This window comes from Dendrobates tinctorius, unplaced genomic scaffold (genome assembly GCF_039654945.1).
Source record: "Dendrobates tinctorius isolate UK_male_01 unplaced genomic scaffold, ASM3965494v1 ptg000196l, whole genome shotgun sequence".
Taxonomy (NCBI): Eukaryota; Metazoa; Chordata; class Amphibia; order Anura; family Dendrobatidae; genus Dendrobates; species Dendrobates tinctorius.
In genome coordinates, this window is record NW_027361863.1 from 10249670 (window position 1) to 10275272 (window position 25603).

A 25603-nucleotide genomic window follows, 5' to 3' on the forward strand; every position below is an offset into this window, starting at 1 on the left:
GAAAAAATATTCAGCACATCCTGCATTGAATTACTGTACCCAATTTATTATATATTTTAGGAGTCGGAGTCGGTCCATTTTATACCCACTCCAACTCCACCAAAATGAGCACCGACTCCGACTCCACGACTCCGACTCCACAGCCCTGTTATCACCTCTACAATGGAGGAGATGGTAAACCGCAGCAGAATCCGCAGAAAAGAAGTGACATGTCATTTCTTTCTGCGGCTTCGAAACAGCTTTTCCGCAGTTAAAAATCCGCAGCATGTGCACAGCAGATTGTAAATCACATAGATTTACATGCTACTGTATACTGTCTGCAGAACTGCTGCAGATCCGCAGCGGCCAAAACCGCAGCGTGCACATAGCCATAAAAAGTGACTGCGAGCACAGACTGACTTGTTCAAACTAAGTATTGTGCATTATGGCAGAGCCAACCATTTAAATACACTTTCCAGCTGCTTGTTTTCCATCTATTTCCACCCTTCTGCGCTATGAAGCCAGAGTGGTCAACCAAAAAGGTGGGGGTGGAGATAGAGGGAAAACAAGCAGGTGAGAAGGTGTATTTAAAGGATTGGCTCCACCATGAAGCCCAGAGCGGCAGGACTTAGTTTGATCAGCTATGCTTTGCTCCATAGGATAAATGCAGTGTTATCCAACTATTCCTCAAGAGCCAGCAACAGGTCATGTTTTCAAGATCTCCTTAGTATTGCCCACATGATAATTACATCACTTCTGAAGTACTAAGAAAATCCTGAAAATATGACCTGTTGGTGGCTCAAGGACTAGAGTTGGGGGAACACTAGGATAAGGCATAGCTTAAGGACCCCGAATACAGACTAATGTCAGCCGCACCAGCAAATATCAAGAACTTAGTCCGATACGCTATACCGTGCCAACCGACTGATGATTGGGCATGATGTCGATCAGGCATGTCCAATTCCAGATTGCCAACCCGCTTTCTTCTCTTCGAGAAGCCACCGACTGATGTCTTCGCCTGTGGTTTTTTCATGAAGAACACATGTGCATGAAAAGGTGAGCCGAGCTGGCCTTCGGCCAAATGACTGACTGAAGCATTGTTCAACTGACAGCCATCTTAATCCGTATGGCACTCTGCAGAGTTAGGTCTGAATGGAGTGAAGGTTGAGCAAATTCATTCCATTCATTGGCTATAGGACTGTCAGAAAGAGCAGAGGGCTATACTCTGTCTCTGGAAGTCTAAAAGACAATAAAGTGGAGGTGCTTGACCTCTGCTGCATTAAGAGTCTTGCTCTCAGGATCAATGTGGACCACTAGATGGATATTAAGTTTCAACTTTAGCAGTGGGGATTTCATAAGGAAAGATTGCCTCTGCTGAAAATCTCAGTACTGTGGCATCCTTTGCAACAAGTAGCAAAAGATTGTATCATTTCCACTCTCTTACCATAGAGAAACAGGTTTCTGTGATAAAATGTCTAACTTTATAAAAAAAAAAAAAAAAAAAAAGTCTTACTTTTAACCCTCCCCATTATGTTTTCACCACTCGGAAGCAGGGCTGTGCAGTTGGCATGCCAAGCCACCGACTCAAGTCTCCTCAATTTTCCCCAATTCAGTCTTCACAGCACTACCTCACAACTCAGAGTGTACATAATAAAGTGCAGCCCAGATTCAGCTCAACTAAAAGCCTAGATCACTAGACCAGAAATAGAACAGACATTTATAGGACATTTCATAACTTTCCCAAGTTATTATGAAAATAATTGCAGCACATCCTGCACTGAACCCAATTTATTACATATCTTAGGAGTCGGTCCATTTTATACCACCAAAATAGACACCAACTCCACAGCCCTGCTTAAGTATTGCATGGTGTAGCTTTGGTAATACAATAAAACAGCAAATTCAACTGACACTTTACCATATAGATTAAAGGGAATCTGTCACCCCTTTTTTTGAGATATCATATAATGATATCATTCAATTGTGTGTCACATAAGGATTCTCTTAGTACTTTTGCTTCCCCCTGACCCCGCACCTTTCATGCATAAATGTTTGTTTATATCGGTTCAGATGTATGTAAACAGCCACGGTCCGGTCCGATGGGCGGGGCTTATTCAACTGCTCCCCCCCTCCCTGTCTTGCTGTACACAAGAAGAGCAAGACAGGGAGGGGGGGGGGGGGGGGGGAGCAGGTGAATAAGCCCCGCCCAGCGGACCGGACAGCGGCAGTTTACATACATCTGAACCGATATAAACAAGGTATTTATGCATGAAAGGTGCGGGGTCAGGGGGAAGCAAAAGTACTAAGAGAATCCTTATGTGACACACAATTGAATGATATCATTATATGATCTCAAAAAAAAGGGTGACAGATTCCCTTTAAATAAATGTTAACCAGGGCTGTGGAGTCAGCGTCCGTGTGTATTTTAGTGAAGTTGGAATAAAATGGACCGACTCCTAAAATATATTGTAAATTGGGCAGGGTGGATAAAAATCAATGTTTTTTTAAAAAAAAAAAAAAAATCTGATTTTTTTTTATTTAAATCGGATTTTTTTCAATAAACTGCTTTTTGAGGAAAATATTTTACCATCCAAAGGTTCTTCCATCATGAGATAAAGCTGAGTTGTTTAACTCAGTAGAATAAAGGCTGTATATGTGTAACATTCACAATGCCATGCTCTTCCAGAGGTTTCTGTAGGATTAGTGGGCAGTTTCTCTCCTATATTATCACAGACGCTCGCTTTACTTACGCAGTTCTCAAAACTGAATTTGACTCCGCAGAGGTCCCAGCCTCTTCTTCACGGCAAAAATGTTACAACATGAACAGAGTTGAGAAAAAGACCTTAATCCTATTGTTCTACAAACCTATGAATACAGAATCAACCCCTTCAGTGCCAAGTCCAAGAAGTTAGACAATATGTTTCTGATTGTTTGGAGTGGAATAGATCTGCACAACACAAGAAGAATGTGACTCTAAGTGTGAGGAGGAGGAAGGGCAAGCAGACAAGAAAATGAAAGTGAAACTTTGAGCACAATACTGCAGCATAGCCACAGACAGACAAGTCTGGATCTGTTTGTGTGTACGATCTGAGGTTTATTACATTCTTTCCTTATAATGGCAACAGGCCGTAAGAGAGACCCAGTTTGGGAATATTTTAATGAAGCTCATTCGCCTATCGGTAAGGCTACTTTCACACATCAGGTTTTCGGCGTCAGGCGCGATCCGGCGTCGTGCCGGAACGCCGGATCCGGCAAATGTTTAGTAAAACCTGATGTGACGGATCCGGTTTTCTGCCGGATCCGTCTTTTTCTTGACAGACAAAACCGGATCCGTCTCATCCGTTTTTCGACGGATTATGCCGGATCCGGTTTTTAAAATTGACCCTTGTGGCCTTCCGAACGGGATTGGCTACTGGAAAACTATATATAGCATGTTCCTACAGCCCTTCTTTGACAGGTTGTAGAGGAGAAAGTGCAGGTTGGAGAGAAGAGCAAGTACTGGCGAAGATGGATGTTGTCATTGGAAATATTTTGAAGAATTTGGCGGATTTTACAGCGGAGGCAAATCGTTTGAGGGTGATTGTTCTGGAGAAGGAGAGAGCGAGACAGCAGCGCACCAGGCATCGTAGACGACGTTTGTGGATCCACCCCATCACAGCCAAGAGAATGACGCGTGGGGTCTATTCTACACTATGCATGGACCTTCGACGAAACCCGGATACATTTTTTGGATATGTTCGGATGAAAATGGAGAATTTTGATTACTTGGTGGAGCGCATTGCACACCTCATAAGAAAAGCGGACACCTATTGCCGCTTCTCAGTTTCACCCGCAGAGCGTCTGATGGTGACTTTAAGGTAAGCCACATTTATTGGATATGATCGCATCAGAGCACACTTTCACTGCAATCTTGTTGGTGGTAATTTGTATCTCCAAGTGTTATAGGTCAGTTTTGGTATGTAATGCTGTGATTTAAAACTAATTTGTTTGTTAATTCCCCACAGATTTCTTGCAACTGGAGAATCCCTTTCGTCACTGCATTTCCAGTACAGACTCGGGATTTCCACCATATCTGGAATTGTGAAGTACACATGCCGTGCACTGTGGGACTCCTTAGCTGAAGAGTTTTTACCAGAGCCCACAACAGAGAGGTGGATTGAAATTGCTGACAAGTTTCAACAGATATGTCAGTTTCCAAACTGCTTGGGCGCTGTGGACGGGAAACATATCCGCATTGTAAAGCCAGCTGGATCGGGATAGGAATATTTCAATTACAAGAAATATTTTTCAATTGTCCTCATGGCCATCGCTGACGCGGAATACAAATTTATTGCGGTTGATATTGGGGCCTATGGCCGCTCCAATGACTCTCAAGTTTTCAAACTGTCTGCCATGGGGCGTAAACTGTATGGAAACACCTTCCAGTTCCCACCACCTAGACCGCTGCCGCAAACATCTGGTCCACCTATGCCATTTGTCTGTGTAGGGGATGAAGCCTTCCAGCTGTCAGAACACCTTTTGAAACCGTACTCTAGCAGAGGATTGACAAGACCAAAACGCATTTTTAATTACCGCCTCACAAGAGCAAGAAGAATGGTTGAATGTACCTTTGGTATTCTGACAGCCAAATGGCGGGTCCTATTGACTGCGATCAACCTCAAGACAGAAACTGTGGACGAGGTGATCAAAGCGTGCGTGGTACTCCACAATTTTGTTATCTGCAAGGAACCCATTTCCATTGAGGACACCTCTGAAGAAACCACCTTGCAAGATTACCATGACATTACCACTAGAAGTTCTGTGACGGTTTCAGTAATGAGGGACAATTTTGCACTATACTTTATGTCACCTCAAGGCAGAGTACACTGGCAGGATGACAGAGTGTGAAAGATTTGTGCCCTAACCAAACTCGTGTACCTTCTGTACCAACAGTATATACCTTTGCCAACCAAAGTTGGCTATCTTGTCATGGTCTCTAATTTTAGCTTTAGGCCACAGGTGTGTACCTGGTTGTGTTTTATGCAAAGTATTTCACCTTTTAACAAAAGTTGTGTACATTGTTAGGAAATCACCAACAATAAACACAACTTTTTAGGTGAAATACTTTGCTTCAAACACAACCAGGAACACAACTGTGGCAAAAAGCTAAAATTTACCCACAGTTATATACCTAGTTTTGAATACCATTTCACCTTTTAAATACCCTGTATTTAACCTTTTTCGCCGCAGAAAGAAATGACAGACAACCAGTGTAAAATAATTTAACTTTTATTGAAAAATGTTTTTTTTTAGTAAACTTTTTTAAAATTTTAATAAACATGTTTAATAAAAATTTGAAACTATAAAACTGAAACCATAAAACTGGTCATTTTTATTTAAATACACACATTATAATTCGGTGTAGTGTGTGGTGGAAATACTGCTGTAGGGGCTGCGGGACACTTCGACACTGGGAGTGTGGAGAGAGGACTGGGATCGTGGTGGGGAAGGAACAGTTAGAGGTGAAGGTGTGGAAAAAACTACAGAATGGGTGGACATGTGGGAAGCAGAAGAGGTGGTGTGTGGTGGAGTGGAGGGTTGGGCAGGGACTGTAGGAGCAGATGATGTTGATGGCAAGTTGTATTGGGAAGGAGTTTGGTACGGGGCAGGTTGCTGGAAGTGGGGAGATGTCTGGTACGGGGCAGGTTGCTGGAAGTGGGGAGATGTCTGGTACGGGGCAGGTTGCTGGAAGTGGGGAGATGTCTGGTACGGGGCAGGTTGCTGGAAGTGGGGAGATGTCTGGTACGGGGCAGGTTGCTGGAAGTGGGGAGATGTCTGGTACGGGGCAGGTTGCTGGAAGTGGGGAGATGTCTGGTACGGGGCAGGTTGCTGGAAGTGGGGAGTTTGCAGGTGCTGGGGAGGTGGCTGGTGCTGGGGAGGTGGATGGTATGTAATAGGAGGGGGAGGATGGAAAGTGGCTGGAGGTGGATGGTATGTAATAGGAGGGGGAGGATGGAAAGTGGCTGGAGGGGGTGTAGATGTAATAGGAGGGGGAGGATGGAAAGTGGCTGGAGGGGGTGTAGATGTAATAGGAGGGGGAGGATGGAAAGTGGCTGGAGGGGGTGCAGGTGGAGGAACTACTGTGGTGGGAGGAGGAGGAGGTTGGGAGGTAACTTGCTGGAGAGCAGCGTGGCATGAATGCATTACATGCATCTGCTGGGCAGGAGAGAGCGTTTCCATGCGCTCCACAACAGACCTGAAAAGGGTGTGGTTTGGCGAAGATCTTGCTTCTGAATGCATGGTTTGCAGAAGTGTCTTCACCTCCAGAATGCTGGAGTTGATCTGCTGATAGCCTGCGGAGATTTGCTCTGACAAGACTTTTAGACAGTTCTGGAAAGATGCATTCAGATGCAAGAACTCTGGCGCATAAGTCTTTTCCTGACCCCTCTGCCGCTGCCACCCAGTACCCGCAGGTGTACTAGAGGTGGCAGGGGCAGAAGGGTGGGGTAAAGGGAAAGCGATCTCCTCACCAGCAGCTTCATGTAATGTAGGCGGCCACGATGCTCCTGTGCTGGTGGATGGGACAGATGGGTCGAATGTGTGGGAAGGCTGGGAAGGTGCAGATGTACCGGGGCGGTCGAAGTGTCCCTCGGTGCCGGTCTCCTCAGGGATCCCCTCAGAAGGGTCCAATCGTGCCGGCTCCCGAGTGCTGCTCACCGTGCTGTGGAATAAAGAGAAAAAAAAACAATTAAAATACTGACATGGTATGGCCCTGGCTGAAAAATTTTTTTACATCTAACATTTTTTTTCACATGTGGTGTGTAATATTTACCTTCTGGTGACCATTGTTTCCCGGAGGAACGACAGGGCTTCTGCGTACTTGTACTTGCTCCTGTGTCCTCCAGATCCACTCGGGGCCCGCATCTCTTTATTGAACTCCTTCTTGAAACGATCCCTCACAGACCGCCACCGATTCACAATTCTGTTCCCTGAAACGAGAAAGGAGTGGTTAGTATACAACATCAGTGTTTCCCAAACTCCAGTCCTCATGGTCCCCAGGGGTCATGTTTTCAGGATTTGCATAGTAAATAGAAATCCTGAACACATGATCCGTGGGGACCACGAGGACTGGAGTTCGGGAAACACTGGTTTAAATCAAGCAACCGGTACTGTATATACTTACGCTCTGTAATCTGGGCCCGAACATCGAGGTCCTCCCAGCGGCCCACAAGGAGCGAACAGATTTCCTCCCAGAGTCGTCGTGTAACGATCAGGTCAGCGTGGCGGCGGTCAGCCATATTCCAGAGCGGCTCCCTTTCTCTGACGAGATCGATGAGGCGGTCCACATCAATCCCTCCATCCTCAACGTCAGAGTCGGGAGCACGCTGTGAAGGATGTTAAAGAAAAAGACAAAAATAACAATTAGCCTCCACAAAAGAAATGAAATAAAAAGTGCAAAAAACAAAGCAAAAATATTTATACTTACACGCTGGTGACCGCCGCGTTGCTGTCGCCGACGACCCTGGGAGGCACTGCGAGGACCTCTTGGCCGAGCACCAGATTGGGAAGACTAGAGAAGAAAACAAAAAAAGTTATGTCTTTGGATGTAGGCATTTGTTTGCTGTGTGTGGTCTGCAGAACATTGTTTTCTATGTGTTGTGTGTAGTGTGATGTTGTGTTTCTGCGTTTGATGCAAAAAAACTTACCAATTGTGAGCCCACTCCAGGTGTCTGTCCACCCCTTCCTTCTTCTGGGAGCTCCTCTTCATCTTGTGATTCCTGTTTTGAAATAAAAGGCCATGAATAGACATATATTACAGAGAAGATGGATTTTGGAAATAAAAACTTACCGTCAAACGCTGACGATGCGAGGGAGGGCTCCCAGAAGATGATGTGCTGTCTTCCTGGTGGCCACACTCCATGCCTGTGGGTGGTGTTCCAGCTGCTGCCATTGCTGCTGCTGCTGCATCTATTGGGCGGCTGTTGAATAAAGAGAAACAAAGGGCCAATGAATATCTTGATATTCAATAGCCCTAGTTTGGAGGAATGGGTGATTTGATAATTACCGTCTCTCATCTGCTGCTGGACTCCCCTCCCGTTGTTCAGCATGCTGCTCCAATTGGGGTGGTGCTGCTGCAGATGTCTCCTGCCTTCTCCTGCGCCTGGTTGCTGTCTTGGGTGGCATGTTGGGTGTGGCTGTCGGTCCCACTGTCTTGCTTTTATATATGTCTTGTGGGCAGAGCTACGGAGCATGCTCAGACCAAAAAACCGGATCCGGCCGCCGGATCAGGCTTTCGCCGGATCCGGCGCATTGCGGCGCTCATAGGCTTTCATTGTGTGAAAAAGCCGGACCCGGCGTGTCCGGCTTTTTCGCCGGAGACAAAAAACGTTACAGTAGACGTTTTTTCCAGACGCCGGATCACGACACATTGCCGGATCCGGCGAAAACCGGATGAAACGCATGGCCATCCGGCGCAAATGCAAGTCAATGGGGGGGAAACCGGATCCGGCATTGCATTTCGCCGGATCCGGTTTCTGTCAAAACCGCCGGATCGCGCCTGACGGCGAAAACCTGATGTGTGAAAGAGGCCTAAGGCAGGCATGCGTGCAAAATGCAAACGATGCAACAAAGAGATACAAGGCCTGGTGGCGCGAATGAGGCAACATCATGAGAAGTGCGGTGATGAAGATGACCAAAGAAACACTTCTGAACAGGCAGGATCTTCAGGTTGGTAAACATTTTTATTGAATCCTATTTCTAAAGACTGAACTGTCATGTGTGAGAAAAATTATATTTCTTATTATTACTGCATGTTACTGTCATTTGGTACAGTTATGAAGAAAAACAAATATTCCTTTTGGGGCAGGGGCAGTGATGTGTTGTGTACAATAAGCAGAAATTGTATAAACAATAAAATAACAGCATTGACTTTTTTTGTTTAGGGGAATTCATGGATTCTGGAAACTATCCACCTCCAAGATCACCATCATCCTGTTCTACAGTTTCAGAGTTATCCATCCAGGATAGTGCTTCATTAGCAGCAGCAGCATCATCAGACACCCACAGCCACATATCACCATCACCCAAAAGGAAGAAAAAACCTTTACCTCCTGGAACCACCATAGATAGGTTTGTGATAAGAACTAGCAGATTAGAAAAAGAGTTGATTGATGAAAAGATTGCCCAGTTTATTTATGCAACGAACTCTTCTTTCCGTCTGACTGAGAACCCACATTTCATTAATATGGTTCAGTCACTGAGACCAGGATACAGTCCACCCAGCAGAGCTGATGTTGCAGGGAAACTGCTGGATCAAGTGTATGACAGAGAAATGGAGCAATGTGTAACAGCTCTGGAGGGTAAAATTGTTAACCTAAGTATTGATGGGTGGAGTAATGTCCACAATGATCCTATTGTATGTGCTTGTATAACAACAGAAGAAGGTAAAGTCTTCCTTGCACAAACAACTGATACATCAGGAAATGCACACAGCAGAATACTTACAAGAAGTGGCAGTAAAAGCTATAACGACATGTGAACAAAAATTCAAATGTCTAGTATGTAGTTTGGTCACTGACAATGCTGCAAACGTATCCAAGATGAGAAGAGATTTAGAAGAGCAGGGAGGGAATACAAAGCTGCTAATAACATATGGTTGCAGTGCTCATTTGCTGCACCTCTTAGCCAAAGACTTAAGTGTTCCAGAAATAAAGGCTAATGTTGTTGAAATTGCTAAATACTTCCGTAATAATCATTTTGCTGCAGCAGCTCTGAAAAGGATGGGTGGAACCAAGCTAACGCTCCCACAAGATGTTAAATGGAACTCTGTGGTGGACTGTTTTGAGCAGTATATCAAAAACTGGCCTATTCTGATGACACTTTGTGAAGAAAATCGAGATAAAATAGATGGCACTGTCACGGCCAAAATCCTCAACATTGGGCTTAAGAGAAATGTTGAACATATGCTGAGCTTCCTGAAACCCATCTCTCAAGCTGTAAACAAAATACAGAAAAATAGCTGTTTTATTGCAGATGCTGTTGAAATTTGGAAGGAACTGAGTGAACACTTAAAAACAGAACTACACATGGACAGAATTAAATTACAAGCAGTAAACAAACGAATGGGACAAGCACTGACTCCAGCTCATTTTTTGGCAAATATTGTCAATATCCAATATCAGGGTCAAAACCTAAGTGCTGAGGAAGAGGAGTTAGCTATGACATCGGTATCCAGCAATCATCCATCTTTAATGCCAACTATAATAAACTTCAGAGCTAAGGGGGAACCATTCAAGAAATATATGTTTGCTGAAGATATTTTAAGGAAGGTCACACCAGTAAACTGGTGGAAGTCACTTAAGCGCTTGGATTTAGAGACTGTTCAAGTAATGATTTCACTTTTAACAGCAGTAGCTTCTTCTGCAGGCGTTGAAAGAATATTCTCTTCCTTTGGACTCATTCATTCTAAATTGAGAAATCGGTTGGGACCCAATAAAGCAGGAAAGCTTGTTTTTCTTTTCCAGATTATGAATAGGAACAAAGAAGAAGATGACGACAAGTGAGCTACAGAGGACAGCAGGGACAGTAGTATTTAAGTTTTTCATGTGTCGGCTGGGCTGACAGTCTAAGTTTCTTAAAATATATATATATTTTGTTTAGCCAAATTAGTTAACAAACATGGATGTTTGTTTAAGCAAATAACTTATGCTGTAATGTTGTTATTGTTTCAGTTGAATAAATCTATTTAAATTGTTATTAAGGTCAGGATTATTTTTCTCCTTCCTAAGTACAACAGAACAGTGGTGTCCAAATATGAATGATTAACCCATTAAACTGGGGAGAAAAAAGTAATATAAAAAGTGATTCTAAAAATCTTCATCTACTTGCATGTTAAAGTAGCAAGAACTAGTTTAGGTAGAAACTTTGATTTAAATCACTGATTTAAATCAAGCCTTACTGACTAGTGATTTAAATCGTGATTTAAATCAGTTAGATTTAAATCAAATCCACCCTGAAATTGGGTACAGTAGTTCAATGCAGTATGTGCTGTAAAGTTTTTCAGAAGAATTTGGGAAAGTTATGACATGTCCTATATACAGGGCTGTGGAGTCGGAGCCCATTTTAGAGTTGGTGTCATGGAAATTGAGGAGTCGGAGGTTTGGCTTACCGACTCCATAGCCCTGCCTATAAATGTCTGTTCTATTCCTGATCTAAGGATTTCAGATGTTACTTGAGAGAAATATGTGCTGCACTTATGTATATGCTCAGTAGTGAGGAAGCATATGGAGTCGGAAGTCAGAGAAATCAAGGAGTGGGAAATTTGGTTTACCAACTCCATAGCCCTGGTGTTAACTTAATAAAAGATTTTGTCATGTGTTAGTTTACAATTGTAAAAAAGTTATAGACAAAAGTTATAGCACCATTACATTACCATCAGGTAATGCTACTTTATTCTACCATCTCTATGTAAAGCCACTCAACAATACGCAATATAAAAACAGCATTTTATTATAGAAACTCCAACTCCACATGGAGCGCTGTCAGTAGAATAAAAGACCTGTTTATGGAAGCCTGGGTACGCCAAGGCACATGCCTCAGTGTATTTTAGAAAATTATATTCATACAGTTCCCCATTATAAGGGCTTAATAGCTTATTTTTTGGAAGAAAAAAATATTTTGACAGATTTTCAGATGTAAGACATTGTGAGCTGCATCTTTGATCTGCATGAAAAGATCTCAAAAATCAATGAAAAACCACCCCCACCCTTCTGCCCTCTGAGGTTATTTGATCCTATTTGCTAAAAAACAGGGAACAAAGACATCATAAGTCAATCCCCAAAGTACATGAAAAGGCGTCCAATAAAAAGCAGAGCAGCCAGGAAAGTGTTGTTATTCAGTACACATACAAATTAACGCAGATTGAAGGGCATCTGCACAATGCGCTAGGGATACTATTGCAGTACTACTCTCTCAAAGTGTAATTGAAGTGGACAGAAGATGGGAGCACCCCAAGCAATGAACAAAAAAAAGCTATACTAGAAGATATGAGAAAACTCCTTATGTCAATTAGGCAGGAAAAACCATTCACAATGCCCCAAACAAGACCCCAGTGAGGCTATGTTCACATGTCCACTATCCAGAAGTGATCAGTTAGAACAGCTCCAACAGCAATCTACTGGCAAAAACGTTGCACAGACACAACTTTAGTTTGTTTTTAAATAACTGATTTCTGCTTGGATCTGTTTTTTAACATTGAAGTCTAAGAAAAACAAACCCAGTAATCAGCCATCAGTATTTCATTTGTAATGGATTTGTCATTTGCTTACTGGATTCAATGTTTATAAAAATAAAAAAAAACACAGATCCAGCAGAGTAAAAAGTTGTGTCTGTACAACTTTGACAATGAATTGCTGAGGGATCCGTTCTAACTGATCACTACTAGACACACGAGCATAGCCTAAAGGTACTGTCACACTTAGCGATGCACCAGCGATCCCGACCAGCGATATGATGTGGTCAGGATCGCTGGTGCATCGCTAAGTAGTCGCTAGTGAGCTGCCACACAGGCAGATCTCACCAGCGAAATCTAAGGGGTCGGGGGTCGCTACTTACCTGTCACACTAGGCGATCCTGACGTCCTCCCGCCTGGCTCCATGCCCGTCTCTCCACAGGAAGCGCCGCAGGAAGCTGACGACGAGAAACAGTCCTGGACGTTCTCGCGCGATCAGCGATAACCAGCAGGGGAGCGGGTCGTAGGTATCACACACAGCGTTATCGCTAGCAATATCGCTATAACGTCACAAGTTATAGCGATATTGCTAGCGATATCGCTAAGTGTGACAGTACCTTAACCCAGGGGTCTACAACCTGTAGCTCGGGAGCCACATGTGGCTCGCGGTCCCATGAATTGTGGCTCGCGACTGTCTGCCAGCTTGGTATTAGGTCCAGGTCTAGCAAACAAGTATGAAGAGTACATTTCAAAATGGTGAATTTTGTGAGTAGCCCTGCACAGAAGTGCAGATATGGATGCATTTTACTGGTCTTAGTGGTTTAGAGATGTTTTCGGTATGGTACTACCTGTTAGAGGAGGTGCTCAAAGCTGGCTGTGACAGTGTGATGGGAAAATACTGAATGGGGGTATTGTGGGAACCCCTGGATCTGAGTGTACTGGTTGGAGTGATTTCTACCTGTTGGTTGGAGATATCATAATACCTGTAATAGGGGCTTTGGTTGATACTACTTTGAAGGGGGTGGGAGCTGGATGTAGATTGCGACCCCTCTCTCAGTGCTGAATGTGGCTCTCAAGGTCAGAAAGGTTAGGGACCACTGGCCTAACCATTTCAGGACATGGAACTAACTTTGCGAAGGCTCCACACACAGACTAAATGCCAGTCACAGAAAAGTAAATGGTGAACATAATGGGTAATAAACTTACAAGAGCCTAAGGTCAAGTCGACACAAGCGTATGTATTTTCAGTATGTGAGCTGTCTAACAGCCACAGGACATGAAGCCGTAGGAACTCGAACATTTTACTCGAGCATGCCGAAAACATACACCCGAGCATGCTCAGATAACACCTTATCTAAGCATGTTCGCCCACCACTACTGTGCATCTCCTTCAACTGTCTGCTACACTGACAAGCATGTGGATCCAGTCATGTCCACAATTTGCAGATGTGACTTGTACACAGTTCAGCGCTCGTCTGAACTTACCATTAGGGTGAATCCACACATTGCACTTCTATCATAGCTCTGCTGTAATATTTGTAAAATTGCAGTGTAAGGGAAGAGATCAGCAGTAAGATCACTCCCTCATCCCTGCAGTCAGAAATTCACAGAATTTGTTAGTAAGGTTCTCCCACTTAGAAACAAGATTTCTTGCTGTCAGCTAAACACAGGGAGGGTGGAAGGGAAAATTGCACACATTCTAAAAGCCTATTAATATTCCAATAGATAAAAAGGTAAAACCTATTTCTAAACCCAAACACAACAATTTGTTATTCAGCATTGGGTTGGTTTTTTTTTCACATTTAAAGCATGGGTTTTTTTCTGTAATTTTATTTCATCTAGACAAGCCCATGTGAAAAACTTCTGACATGCTGTATTTATAATTAAAGCAAAATCTCCCCCCAAAAAATAAATTAAAAGCATGCTTCCATTAACTACTTAACTTGTAACATCTGACCAGGGCTGTGGAGTCGGAGTCGTGGAGTCGGAGCTCATTTTGGTGGAGTCGGAGTCGGAATAAAATGGACCGACTCCGACTCCTAAAATATATAATAAATTGGGTACAGTAATTCAATGCAGGATGTGCTGAATATTTTTTCATAGGAGTTTGGGAAAGTTATGAAATGTCCTATAAATGGCTGTTCTATTCCTGATCTAAGGCTACATTCACACACAGCGTTTTTCCTGTGTTTTTTGAGGATACGTTTTTCAGCTGCAAAAGCTGATCATCTTTTTAAAAAACTGCATCACCTGAAAGGTTTTTGAGCTCATAGATAATGTTTTCAATAGCAAAAGCAGATTAGAAATCTGCTCTATCTATCCATTTATCCATATCTGTCTATCCATATCGTATCTGTACCAAAAAGAATGAAAACCGGGTAGTACACCAATATATATTCTGTTCTATCTAAATATCTTGATTATTGGATCATAAAAATGATTAAATGTCTGAGGTTCACATTGTACTACAATAAATTTTTCATTTAAATATACCGTATTTTTCGCTTTATAAGACGCTCCGGATTATAAGACGCACCCCAAATTTTGAGGAGAAAAATAGGAAAAAAACTTTATTTTTAATAAAATGGTGGTGCATCTTATAATCCATGCGTCTTATTGCTTTCCAGGGGTGGTGATGGAGGAGGCCGGAGTGGAACATTGCTGCTGGGATGAGGGGGTGTTTTGATGTGCAGCGTGCCGCTGCCGGTGTCTGTTACTGCCGCCGCCCTCTGTCCCCTGATGCTTGCCACCACCGCCACGCTCTGTCCCCCGGTGCCTGCTTGCCACCACCGCCGCACTCTGTCCCCCAGTGCTTGCCACCACCGCCACGCTGTCCCCCGGTGCCTGCTTGCCACCACCGCCGCGCTCTCCCCCGGTTCTTACCGCCACCACCGCGCTCTGTCCCCCCCGGTGTTTGCCGCCATCGCCGCGCTCTGTCCCGTTCTGAGGGTACTTGCCGCGGCACTCTGTGCCCTGATGCTGCCGCTGCGCTGTCCGCCACGCTCCTGTCCCCCGGTGGTTTCTTCCGCCCCACCGCCGCGCTCTGTCCCGTTCAGCGTGGGGGGGGGTCTCTGTCGCTCCATGCCTGCTTTCTTCCTGGAAAATGGCCGCCGCGCATGCGCAGACGGACATCTCGGCACTGAAATCTCGGGAGATGAGATTTCAGCGCTGAAATCTCATCTCCCGAGATTTCAGTGCCGAGATGTCCGTCTGCGCATGCGCGGCAGCCATTTTCCAGGAGGAAAGCAGGCATGGAGCGACAGAGACCCGCCCACGCTGAACGGGACAGAGCGCGGCGGTGGCGGTGGGGCGGAAGAAACCACCGGGGGACAGGAGCGCGGCGGTGGCGGACAGCGCAGCGGCAGCATCAGGGCACAGAGTGCCGCGGCAAGTACCCTCAGTGGCAGCGCAAATGTATATCCTCTTTGTAAGACGCACCCCCTTTTTCCCCTCAATTTTGGGGGAAAAAAAAGTGCGTCTTACAAAGCGGAAAATACGGTAAGCAATATGTGTGGGAGTCGGAGAGTCGGAGTCGGTGTAAGGGAAATTGAGGAGTCGGAGTCGCAGGTTTGGCTTACCGACTCCACAGCCCTGCATCTGACTAGTTTTCACATAAAAACCCAAAGCAGCAAGTAGTTAAAGGGAATCTGTCACCCCTTTTTTGAGATATCATATAATGATATCATTCAATTGTGTGTCACGTAAGGATTCTTAGTACTTTTGCTTCCCCCTGACCCCGCACCTTTCATGCATAAATACCTTTTTTAGATCGGTTCAGATGTATGTAAACTGCCACGGTCCAATCCAATGGGCGGGGCTTATTCAAGTTGCTCTCCCCCTCCCTGTCTTGCTCTACACAAGAAATGCATAGAGCAAGACAGGGAGGGGGAGAGCAGTTGAATAAGCCCCGCCCATTGGATCAGACCGTGGCAGTTTACATACATCTGAACCAATATAAAAAAGGTATTTATGCATGAAAGGTGCGGGGTCAGGGGGAAGCAAAAGTACTAAGAGAGTCCTTATGTGACACACAATTGAATGATATCATTATATGATATCTCAAAAAAGGGGTGACAGATTCCCTTTAACAAAAACACCCTGAAGCACACCATTTGAACGCAGCCCGAGGCCTCATTCAGACAAATTTTTTTTTATTTTCACGCCCGGGCGTTATAAACTTTAGTGAAACACCTGGGGTTCAACGTTCTTGCCACACATATAGTTTTCAAAATGGGGTCACTTGTGGGGGGTTTCCACTGTTTAGGCACATGAGGGGCTCTCCAAACGCGACGTGGTGTCCGATCTCAATTCCAGTCAATTTTGCGTTGAAAAAGTAAAACGGCGCTCGTTCCCTTCTGAGCTCTGACATGCGCCCAAACAGTGGTTTACCCCCACATATGGGGTATCGGCGTACTCAGGACCAATTGCACAATAACTTTTAGGGTCCAATTTCTCCTGTTACCCTTGGAAAAAAAAAAAAAAAATTGGATCTGAAGCAATCTTTTTTTGTGGAAAAAATAAATTAAATGTTTTTTTTTTTTTTTTTTTTTTTTACACATTCCAAAAATTCATGTGAAGCACCTGAAGGGTTAATAAACTTCTTGAATGTGGTTTTGAGCACCTTCAGGGGTGCAGTTTTTAGAATGGTGTCACTTTTGGGTAGTTTTTATCATGTAGACCCCTCAAAGTAACTTCAAATGTGATGTGGTCCCTTAAAAAAAAAAAATGGTGTTGTAAAAATGAGAAATCCCTGCTGAACACCCTTATAACTTCCTAACAAAAAACATTTTGGTTCCAAAATTGTGCTGATGTAAAGTAAACATGTGCGAAATGTTATTTATTAACTATTTTGTGTGACATATCTGTGTGATTTAAGGGCATGAAAACTCAAAGTTGGAAAGTTGCAAAATTTTCGCCAAATTTCCGTTTTTTGGTTTTTTTTCTCAAACGCATTTCATATCAAAGAAATTTTACCACTATCATGAAGTTCAATATGTTACAAGAAAACAATCTCAGAATCAGAATCACCGGGATCCATGGAAGCGTTCCAGACTTATTAATTCATAAAGGGACAGTGGTTAGAATTGTAAAAATTGGCCTGGTCATTAACGTGCAAACCACCTTTGGGGGGTAAAGGGGTTAAATTTCAGGAGACTCTTATGACTTAAACCACAGATCAAAGGCTCTTGCAGTGATATGAGCAAGGATAAAGACAAAACTACTGAAAAAGTTGGGCATAAGAAGCAAATCTGATGCATTGGCAATAAAGTTTTACTTGGAACCTGGCATCCATCTACAGCAGGGTTCCCCAACTCCAGTCCTCAAGGCCCACCAACAGATCATGTTTTCAGGATCTCCTTAGTATTGCTCAGGTGATAATTGCTTCACCTGTGCAATACAAAGGAAATCCTGAAAACATGATCTATTGGTGGGCCTTGAGGACTGGAGTTGGGGAACCCTGATCTAATGGCATGTTTGTATGTGTCAGATTTGTTACAGTATTGTCTGTGAATGTTTTACACCTCCATGAAACAGACTGTTCTCTGATCCCATTTCCCAGCCCATCCGCTGCATCTCCTGTCCTGACTTATTTGCTTCATAGAGCTGCAGGAGGCAGTTAGCACAGGTCAGGAATCCAGGTAGCTGGGCCCGGGTATTGTGATCCAATGTGTTGGCTGCCAAACAATCCTATTCAGGTGAACTATTTTGCAGTTGCAGCAGTATTCAACAAATTTGACATTTGTGAATATTCCCTAATAAGATTTTGTGCAAATAATTTTATCTTCATGTTGGTTTATGAAAACCAGTGGCCAGTAAATAGCGCTGTAGCCTTAAATTCTTAGCATTCATAATTTAGGCCTTGGAGTGTTTTTGAAATATTTTGTTTCTCTTCCAGCAAATCCAGCATTCGAGCTGTTCATTTCATCCCTTAATATGCATGCTTTTGCATGATTTGGCATCAAGTTAATTAGTCATGGGGTTTGAATCACTTTTTTTTTTTTTATTATCTGGATTCCTTGATAGAGGGCACATGCAAATACATTTTGACAAATTGCAAGTGCAGTAATGAAGATTACTTTTATTGTAATGCTGCCAGCCTGGCCATATTAGGATGCACAGCAGCCAGTGATGCTAAAACATTCAATCACTTATAACTTTAGGGAGAATTGCTCTGATGTGATTCCCTAAGTGTTCCTGAATGAATATCATGAATTATATATTCTTACCCTTCCAAGTTTTGTATAGCTATTAAAAGCTCCAACATGTATTTGGAGTTGACAAGCATGAAGCATAGTGGATAAATGTTTGAGGCTGAGTGCTTCCTCAATCTGCTTTCGTGTAATCTTGAAAATATATTTGATCTAATTGTCACATTTTTTTTTTTTCCTGGCTTCTTGTAGTAATTATTTTTTTTTTTTTTTTTTGTACTACAATTCCACAATTCCTTTTATGTCCTCATGCAGACATCTATCTTTCATGGATAGCGCACATACCCATTAAAGTCTATGGTGCTATTTAAAAGTTAGAGACATGTCTGTTTTTGATCAGAGTTTCAGATCAAAATTACCCATGCAAGTTTATGGGACAGTGAAAATCATGGACAGAAGATGGAGGCCATCAGATTGAGTGCTGTTCAAGATTCAGTACGCAGTATATAGCAGATTCTCTGCAGTTCATTTTGTTTATCAGTAAAAAATCTCAATTGTTGATTAAATACGGATAGTAAAAACTGGAATAGTGATGAAACCCATGCTACCGAGATTGCTTAGTGAGACGGGGCCTTAACTGCAACACTTCTTCCCTGGCGCCCGTCCTTGTGGTACTGATGCGGCCCACGCATGCGCCGCAAGTATTTCGGACACTGACAACTCCAGTACCGGAAATATCAGGACGTGTGAGAGGCCTTATAGCGGGTGTTTTAGGTTTGGCTGCTGTCACACACTAAAAGATTCTTTTATTGCAAAAAATAATTTTTGCATTCATACATTTTGAGAGCTATAATTTTTCCATATTTTGGCCCAGAGAGTCATGTGAGGTCTTGTTTTTTATGGGACGAGTTGACGTTTTTATCGGTACCATTTTAGGGCACATGACATTTTTTGATCACTTTAAATTCCAATTTTTGGGAGGCAGAATGAACAAAGCAGCAAATCATGAATTTCTTTTGGGGTGGCGTTTATACCATTCCACGTATGGTAAAATTGATAAAGCGGTTTTATTCTTCGGGTCAGTATGATGACAGTGATAACTCATTTATATTTTTTTTATTTGGCGCTTTTATACAATAACTATTTTATCTAAAAAAAAAATATTTTAGCATCGCTTTATTCTGAGAGTTAGAACTTTTTTTTTTATTTTTTCTGGTGATAGAGCAGTATGGGGGCTTGTTTTTTGCGTGACAAGATGACGTTTTTAGCTGTACAATGTTTATTTATATCACTCTTTTTGATCGCATATTATTCCACTTTTTGTTCGGCGGTATGATGATAAAGCATTGCTTTTTGCCTTTTTTATGGTGTTCACTAAATGGGTTAACTAGCGGGACAGTTTTATAGGACGGGTCATTACGGACGCAGCGATACCAAATATGTATACTTTTATTGTTTAGATTTTTTTCATTCAACTATTTGATAGAATAAATATTGATTTTTTTAAAAATATTTTTACAATTATTTAATTTTTTAACAATCATTTTGTGCAGGCTGATCGCTTCTATAGGATGCAGATGAAGCAGTAATTTACACTGACCTGAGAGACTTCCTGATCATGCACTGCGCATGACAGGAAGTTTATCAGCTCTGGAGACTCGGATGTCGTCATGACGATATCAGGTCTCCATGGCAGCGATCGGGACCCCGCGTCACGTTACAGAGTCTTCTATCCAAAGGCAGAAGGGCTGTCAGCCCTCTGCCTGCTCAGGAATGCTGCGATCATGTTCAATTGCAGCATTTTGGGGTTTAAAGTGCCAGGTGTCAGCTGTGAGAATCAGCTGACACCCGGCCACACACCACCCGATTGCGATGACGTACTATTCTGTCCATAGGAAGTAAAGCCCAGGTCACATGGACAGAATAGTACGGCGGATGGCAGAGAGGGGTTAAGGGTATGTTCAGATGCCATTTTGTCAACTTGTCAGTGGCTACGTCTGAAGCCCTGAAAAACGGGATTTGGACGTTTGCGCTGTTGGGTCCCAGTTACTTTAATGATGCAGATGAAGTCACTATGTGCTTTTTCGAACATAATTTAAGGCAGCAGTCGCCTATTTGACGCCAGCACCAAAATGTGGTCGACTGCAATATTGGGCTCACCTCAAAAAAGCGGATACTGAAATTATATCCGACAGAGAACAATGTCACTCCATCTTCATCATTAAAGTAAATGGCCCTATCAGCGCAAACGTCTAAATCCAGTTTTTGTTTTGGGACTTCAGATGTAAGCCCCGATGGGAGTCCGTTACTAGTGGATAAAATGTGATGTGAGCTCGGCCCAAGTGCTCACTCAGTCGTCCGTGCAATATGGTCGAGCATGGGCCACAATGCACGAACTGGCCGAGGGTCTCCCAACTGTGACAGTCTCATATTTCTATGAAGCTGTCTTCAGTCAGGAGACCCGAGGCCAGTCCACACTGCACGGATGTCTGAATGAGCCAAACTACAAAATACACTCTTGGCATATGCTTTGCGATACCTTGGAAGTTGTTCGATACATGCGTCAAGCAAGTTACAAACAGGCTCTTAAAGTACATGGCAATATTTACTGCCTGGCTAAGAGAAATTTTAAACTAATCCCTTAAAGTTTGTCCGGCACCACAAGCCCACAACCTACTGGGTCTTATTCTAACAGACAAAACATGTGTACAATACTAGCTGATCATGTGCCTACTCTTGCAAGTATCTGTAGACAACTAAATCTATAACAATTTTTCTAGCTCAATACTCACTCTGACTATTTTAGGATAAAAGCGATCGACATAACAAAAAGAAAAAACGAAACACATTATAGCAGTCGCACTCGAAGGGAAAAAAAAAAAAAAAAGTTATCCAAGTCATAAAACGTTAAAATTTAACAGGAACAAAAAAAAAAAAAAAACTTCCCTAAATACATATAAGGTAGACAAACCCAAGTTCAACACGCACTGCCATACCATAAAAGCAATCAATTTCAGGTTTGTGTCATTGTTGTAAAGATAAAATAGTTGGCGATTCTAAACTTTGGACCCCTTGTTTAAAAAAAAAAAAAATTTGTACTTTAACTTGCCTGCGACACAAAGTCATAAAAGTTATTTGATCTTAGGGTGGGAACAATGAGCTCTAAATATTCAAATTCTCTCTAAAAAGGCCCATTAATTCACTGAGGGGTAAATGTAACATAAGACTGCACAAATGTATGATATCTAGCCCACACCTAATAAAAATAAACTATTAGTTTAAGTATTTGGTGCAGAAATTTTGTATCTCTTGGCTTTGTAAAATAGGAGTGTATGCCAATTTTTTTTTTTTTTTTTACACTAGTTTTTGCTGAATATTTTTACATGCTCATTGGCATGAGTGAAATCTGCATCAAAGAACGCAGAAAGGATTGACATCCTGCAGATTTAAGGGTATGTGCACACGCTGCGGATTGGGGTGCGGATTTGGCCGCGCGGATTTTGTAAAATCCGCAGGTAAATCTGCAGATCAAAAGACCTGCGGTTTTGCCCTGCGGTTTTGCCCTGCGGTTTTTTATCTCCTCAATGGAGAAGGCAAACCGCAGCGGAATCCGCAGAAAGAATTGACATGTCAATTCTTTCTGCGGTTTAGAAACTGCAGGAAAACCGCGAGGAAAAATCCGCACCGTCTGCACTGCGGTTTTTAATATCCATAGGATATTATGGTACTGTACACCACAGCAAAAACTGCTGCGGTTCCGCAGTGGCCAAATCCACTGCGGAACCGCAGCAGAATCCGCAGCGTGTGCACACACCCTAAATCTGCAAGTCAAAAATAATCAGTGTGTGCATGAGACTTCAGGATTTTCATTCACTTTGCCGGCCATCATGAAAACCTTCAGGTTTTGCGACAAGTCTGAGCAGAAACAAAAAGCGACAAATCTGCAATGTGTGCACAGGCCCACAGTTCACCTTTTGTTCTAGGGCCAGAACAGTCTACCCAAACCTGTGGCCCCTCAAAGTGTTGCAAAACTAAATCTCCCAGTATGCCCCTGACACTTACTGCCAAGGAATGCTGACCACTGTCAGGAAACCATTTACATCCTAGAAAACCTCTGTTGCAGCCCAAGTGAAAATCTCAGTACAAACGCTGTGTGCAAACAGTTTTAGGGTCAATTAACTGCTTGTGTGCGATTTCAGAGCCTAATAATTACTTCTTAGCATTAAATTTTGCACAGCAGTAATCATAAATGGAACGTATTGTCTATCATGAACCGAAAATCCATGGCAAGCTTAGGGTTAACAAGTCTTAAAATTTACAACAAAGCCAAGAAACACAAAAACAAACCCCTGAGCAGATCCTTTTTGGAAACACACAAGCGTTATTCCTAGACGACTGTTCATCCTGCCTTCTTTCCCCCATCCTATCGCAAAATTGCACCGAGCCTCCGAAATGTGTCAGGGTTAAAAGCGTTTAGTCAACTCCTATCAATCATGTGCAAACTGTAAACCTACAGATTTTTTTTTTTTTTAGCCCTCGCCGCCCTCCTCATGTAATACGTGCTCAGTTACTGTTTCAGGAAAAGGGACAAAGAAACGCTATCGCAGCATGAAATTACATCTCGACCAAAGCACAATTTGCATAATGGGCTTTACTAAAATAAAAAAAAATTATAATCAAAGGAAAAGGCTTAAAGATAAATTAAATCAACTTTCCACCAGGAATAATAACAGCAGCAACCCCCCCCCCCCCAAGGAATAACAGCAGCACCCCCCCCCTTTTGCTGGGATCTTACATACCAAATACTCCCCCCCACCGAAAAAAAGGCAATTGAGGGTGAAATTGAACTAAACAATCCCATGAAAACAAGTGAGGAGGGGATGCAAATCTTCAATTAGAAAATACAAAAGCCTTGCAACTTTTTTTTTTTTTACGGTGGGGGCGAGAGATTAAATAGCTACCGATTGCCGCCCGTAATTTAAGGCTTTTATTCCTGTCGACAACCTTAAAGTGGAGAAAGGAAAAAAAAAAAAAACCACAAAAAAGCAACCTACTGTATAATAGGGGAGTTTTCATTCATCCCATGCCCATCCCCCAGCATTCTGCAGCCACCGAAAACGGATCGCCTCTCATGTTCCTCGTATGAAGGAGAAGAGGGGAGATAATGAGGGGGTGATCCTTAATCATGGGGTGAGGACGGGATCCTTCGGGGAAAAGGGCAGCAGCGAGCGAGAGCTAGGCCTCAAGCCCCTCTCACACCCCCCTCTCCTCCTGAGCCTCACCCCCATCCCTGCCCACCATTCAAGGAGCATACACACACAAAAAAAAAATGTGTTTGCAGAAAGAAGGGAGGGGGAGAAAGGGCCAAGCATCGAGTTTCTTTAATTAAGCAAACAGATTTCTTAAAAAAAAAAAAAAAAAAAAAAAAAAGGGCCTTTTTTTTTTTAAAGTCAGATCCAGGCAGTAGTAAATAAATAAAGAATAATACAATTACCTACAAAGCTAAAGTGTGAACATGGACATAAGACAAGACCCCTGCAGCACTTTTACATGGGGAGGTAGAAGGAAAAAAAAAAAAAAGTCAAATTTTTTTGGGTAATTAGTGGGTTGGTTGCCGGGAGCGCGCATGAGGAGCGCGCGTGCGCGCACAGGAGTCGTCGTGCACGCGCTCGGCATTCGAAAAGGCGGCCGGAGCGGCGCGAGTTCCCCTTTCTCTCTCCCCACCTCCTCCTCCCTGACCAAAACTCCCAGCAACAGCCGGAGGAGAACCGAGCCCCGGGGCCGTGTGACTGGCCTCTCCCTCAAAGGAGGGAGGAAAAAGGAAAATCAAACCCCGGGTGCGGAGCCATGCTCACTGCCCGCCCAGAGCAGCAGAGGGGACGGTCGGGCTTGTTTTGTGTGAGGGGCGCAGTCACATGACCGTTGGAGCCGTTGCCCGCGCTCTCCCCTCACGCCCCTTTCCCGCCGTTTTCTTTTTACCTCAGAGCGGGAGTCGCCGCCGCGGTCCGCCCGGACACTACTGCACACCACACCGGTTCCGGGTTTAGTCGTCGTCTCTTTCCTCCTCCCCCTTCTCTCAGTTACCGGGCGGTAAGTTGTGAGGTGACCCGTCGGCTGTGAGGTGAGGGTGTGTGTAAAGAATTAGAGCTTACCTACACAGTGAATGAGCTTGTGCCGCCAAGAGTCAAGTTCCTGTCGAAAACCGCGCCTCTCGATAGAGCATTGCTGGCTCTTACACAGACTCGCCATTTTCTGCTGGCCCCGCACGGAGCCTCCCCCTTCTCTCCTTCCTCCCTCCCATGGTCCTCCCGCCTCCTTCTCTCTCTCGCTCTCGGTTACGTCGTTCTCGGTGACGTCAGCACGTAGCGCTCTGTGTGTGTGAGGTGAAGGCCCCGCCCTGGGCGGCCGTCTCCATGGCGACGCTACACTGACAGAAAGCGGCGGACAGAGACCCCCCCCTCACCAGGGCCACAGCAGCAGCGCCCCCTCCTGTCGTCACAGCGTGGGGACTACAAGTGCCAGTGCGGAGCAGCCGTCTTCTGGAGTGCGAGAGAGGGGTGTGTCTGAGCCTGTGGAACTACAGGTGCCAGCATCTCCTCACTATGATACAGTACCTCCACCCTAAAAAAGTACATTCTGTTCGGTATTCATGGGGTTAATGTTTGCCACAATACTGCCACAGTGTGAATAACGACAAAGGAGAACAGTTTTGTGCAGGATTTTGGTGTTTTATTTCTTTTTTCTTTATTTTTTTTTGTGCATTTGCTGCCGTGGATGTACTAAAAATAAAAAATATATATATTTATAAAAAAAAAAAATGGGGCCAGCGTCCCAAAGTCAGCGAAGAAATGAAATTTAATCAGCCCCCCCCCCCCACTAATGTTTATGCTCAAAACATCACTGCTTGTTTTTAAGGGCATCTGACTTTTTAATGTGTTTTTCCCCATTTCCGGGGGATTTTTTATACAAGAGTAGGGATGAGCAGACCCGTGGAAGTTCTGGTACCCGCCGCGAGCTTTAGTTCAGAGTTCAATGTAGTTACATGAACCCTCGCTTCGTTGACCTGTATGGGGATGAGCGAATGTGCTCGGATATGGTGTTATCCGCCCATGCTTATGTCCTAATCGTGTATTTTCGCGGTACCCAAAAAATATGTTTGAGTCCCTGCTGATGCGGCTTAAGGCTGTGTGCACACGCTGCGGATTTTGCTGCGGTTCTGCAGTGGATTTGGCCGCTGCGGTTCCGCAGCAGTTTTTGCTGCGGTGTA

General features: G+C 43.7%; 1 protein-coding gene across 7 annotated transcripts in view; it reads right to left on the reverse strand.

Moving 5' to 3' along the window:
* LCOR (ligand dependent nuclear receptor corepressor) overlaps positions 1–24646 on the reverse strand; it is a 107412-nt gene extending 82766 nt beyond the window's left edge. For 4 of the 7 annotated variants that reach the window (XM_073552872.1, XM_073552871.1, XM_073552877.1 and 1 more), the window contains exon 1: positions 24489–24646. In XM_073552872.1, the coding sequence (XP_073408973.1) occupies positions 24489–24585 (97 nt within the window). In that variant the 5' untranslated portion in view covers positions 24586–24646. Of the gene's footprint in view, positions 1–24315 lie in introns of all 7 variants that reach the window. The other 3 variants (XM_073552875.1, XM_073552873.1, XM_073552874.1) reach the window with 3 other exon arrangements.
* Positions 24647–25603: the final 957 nt, after the last annotated feature.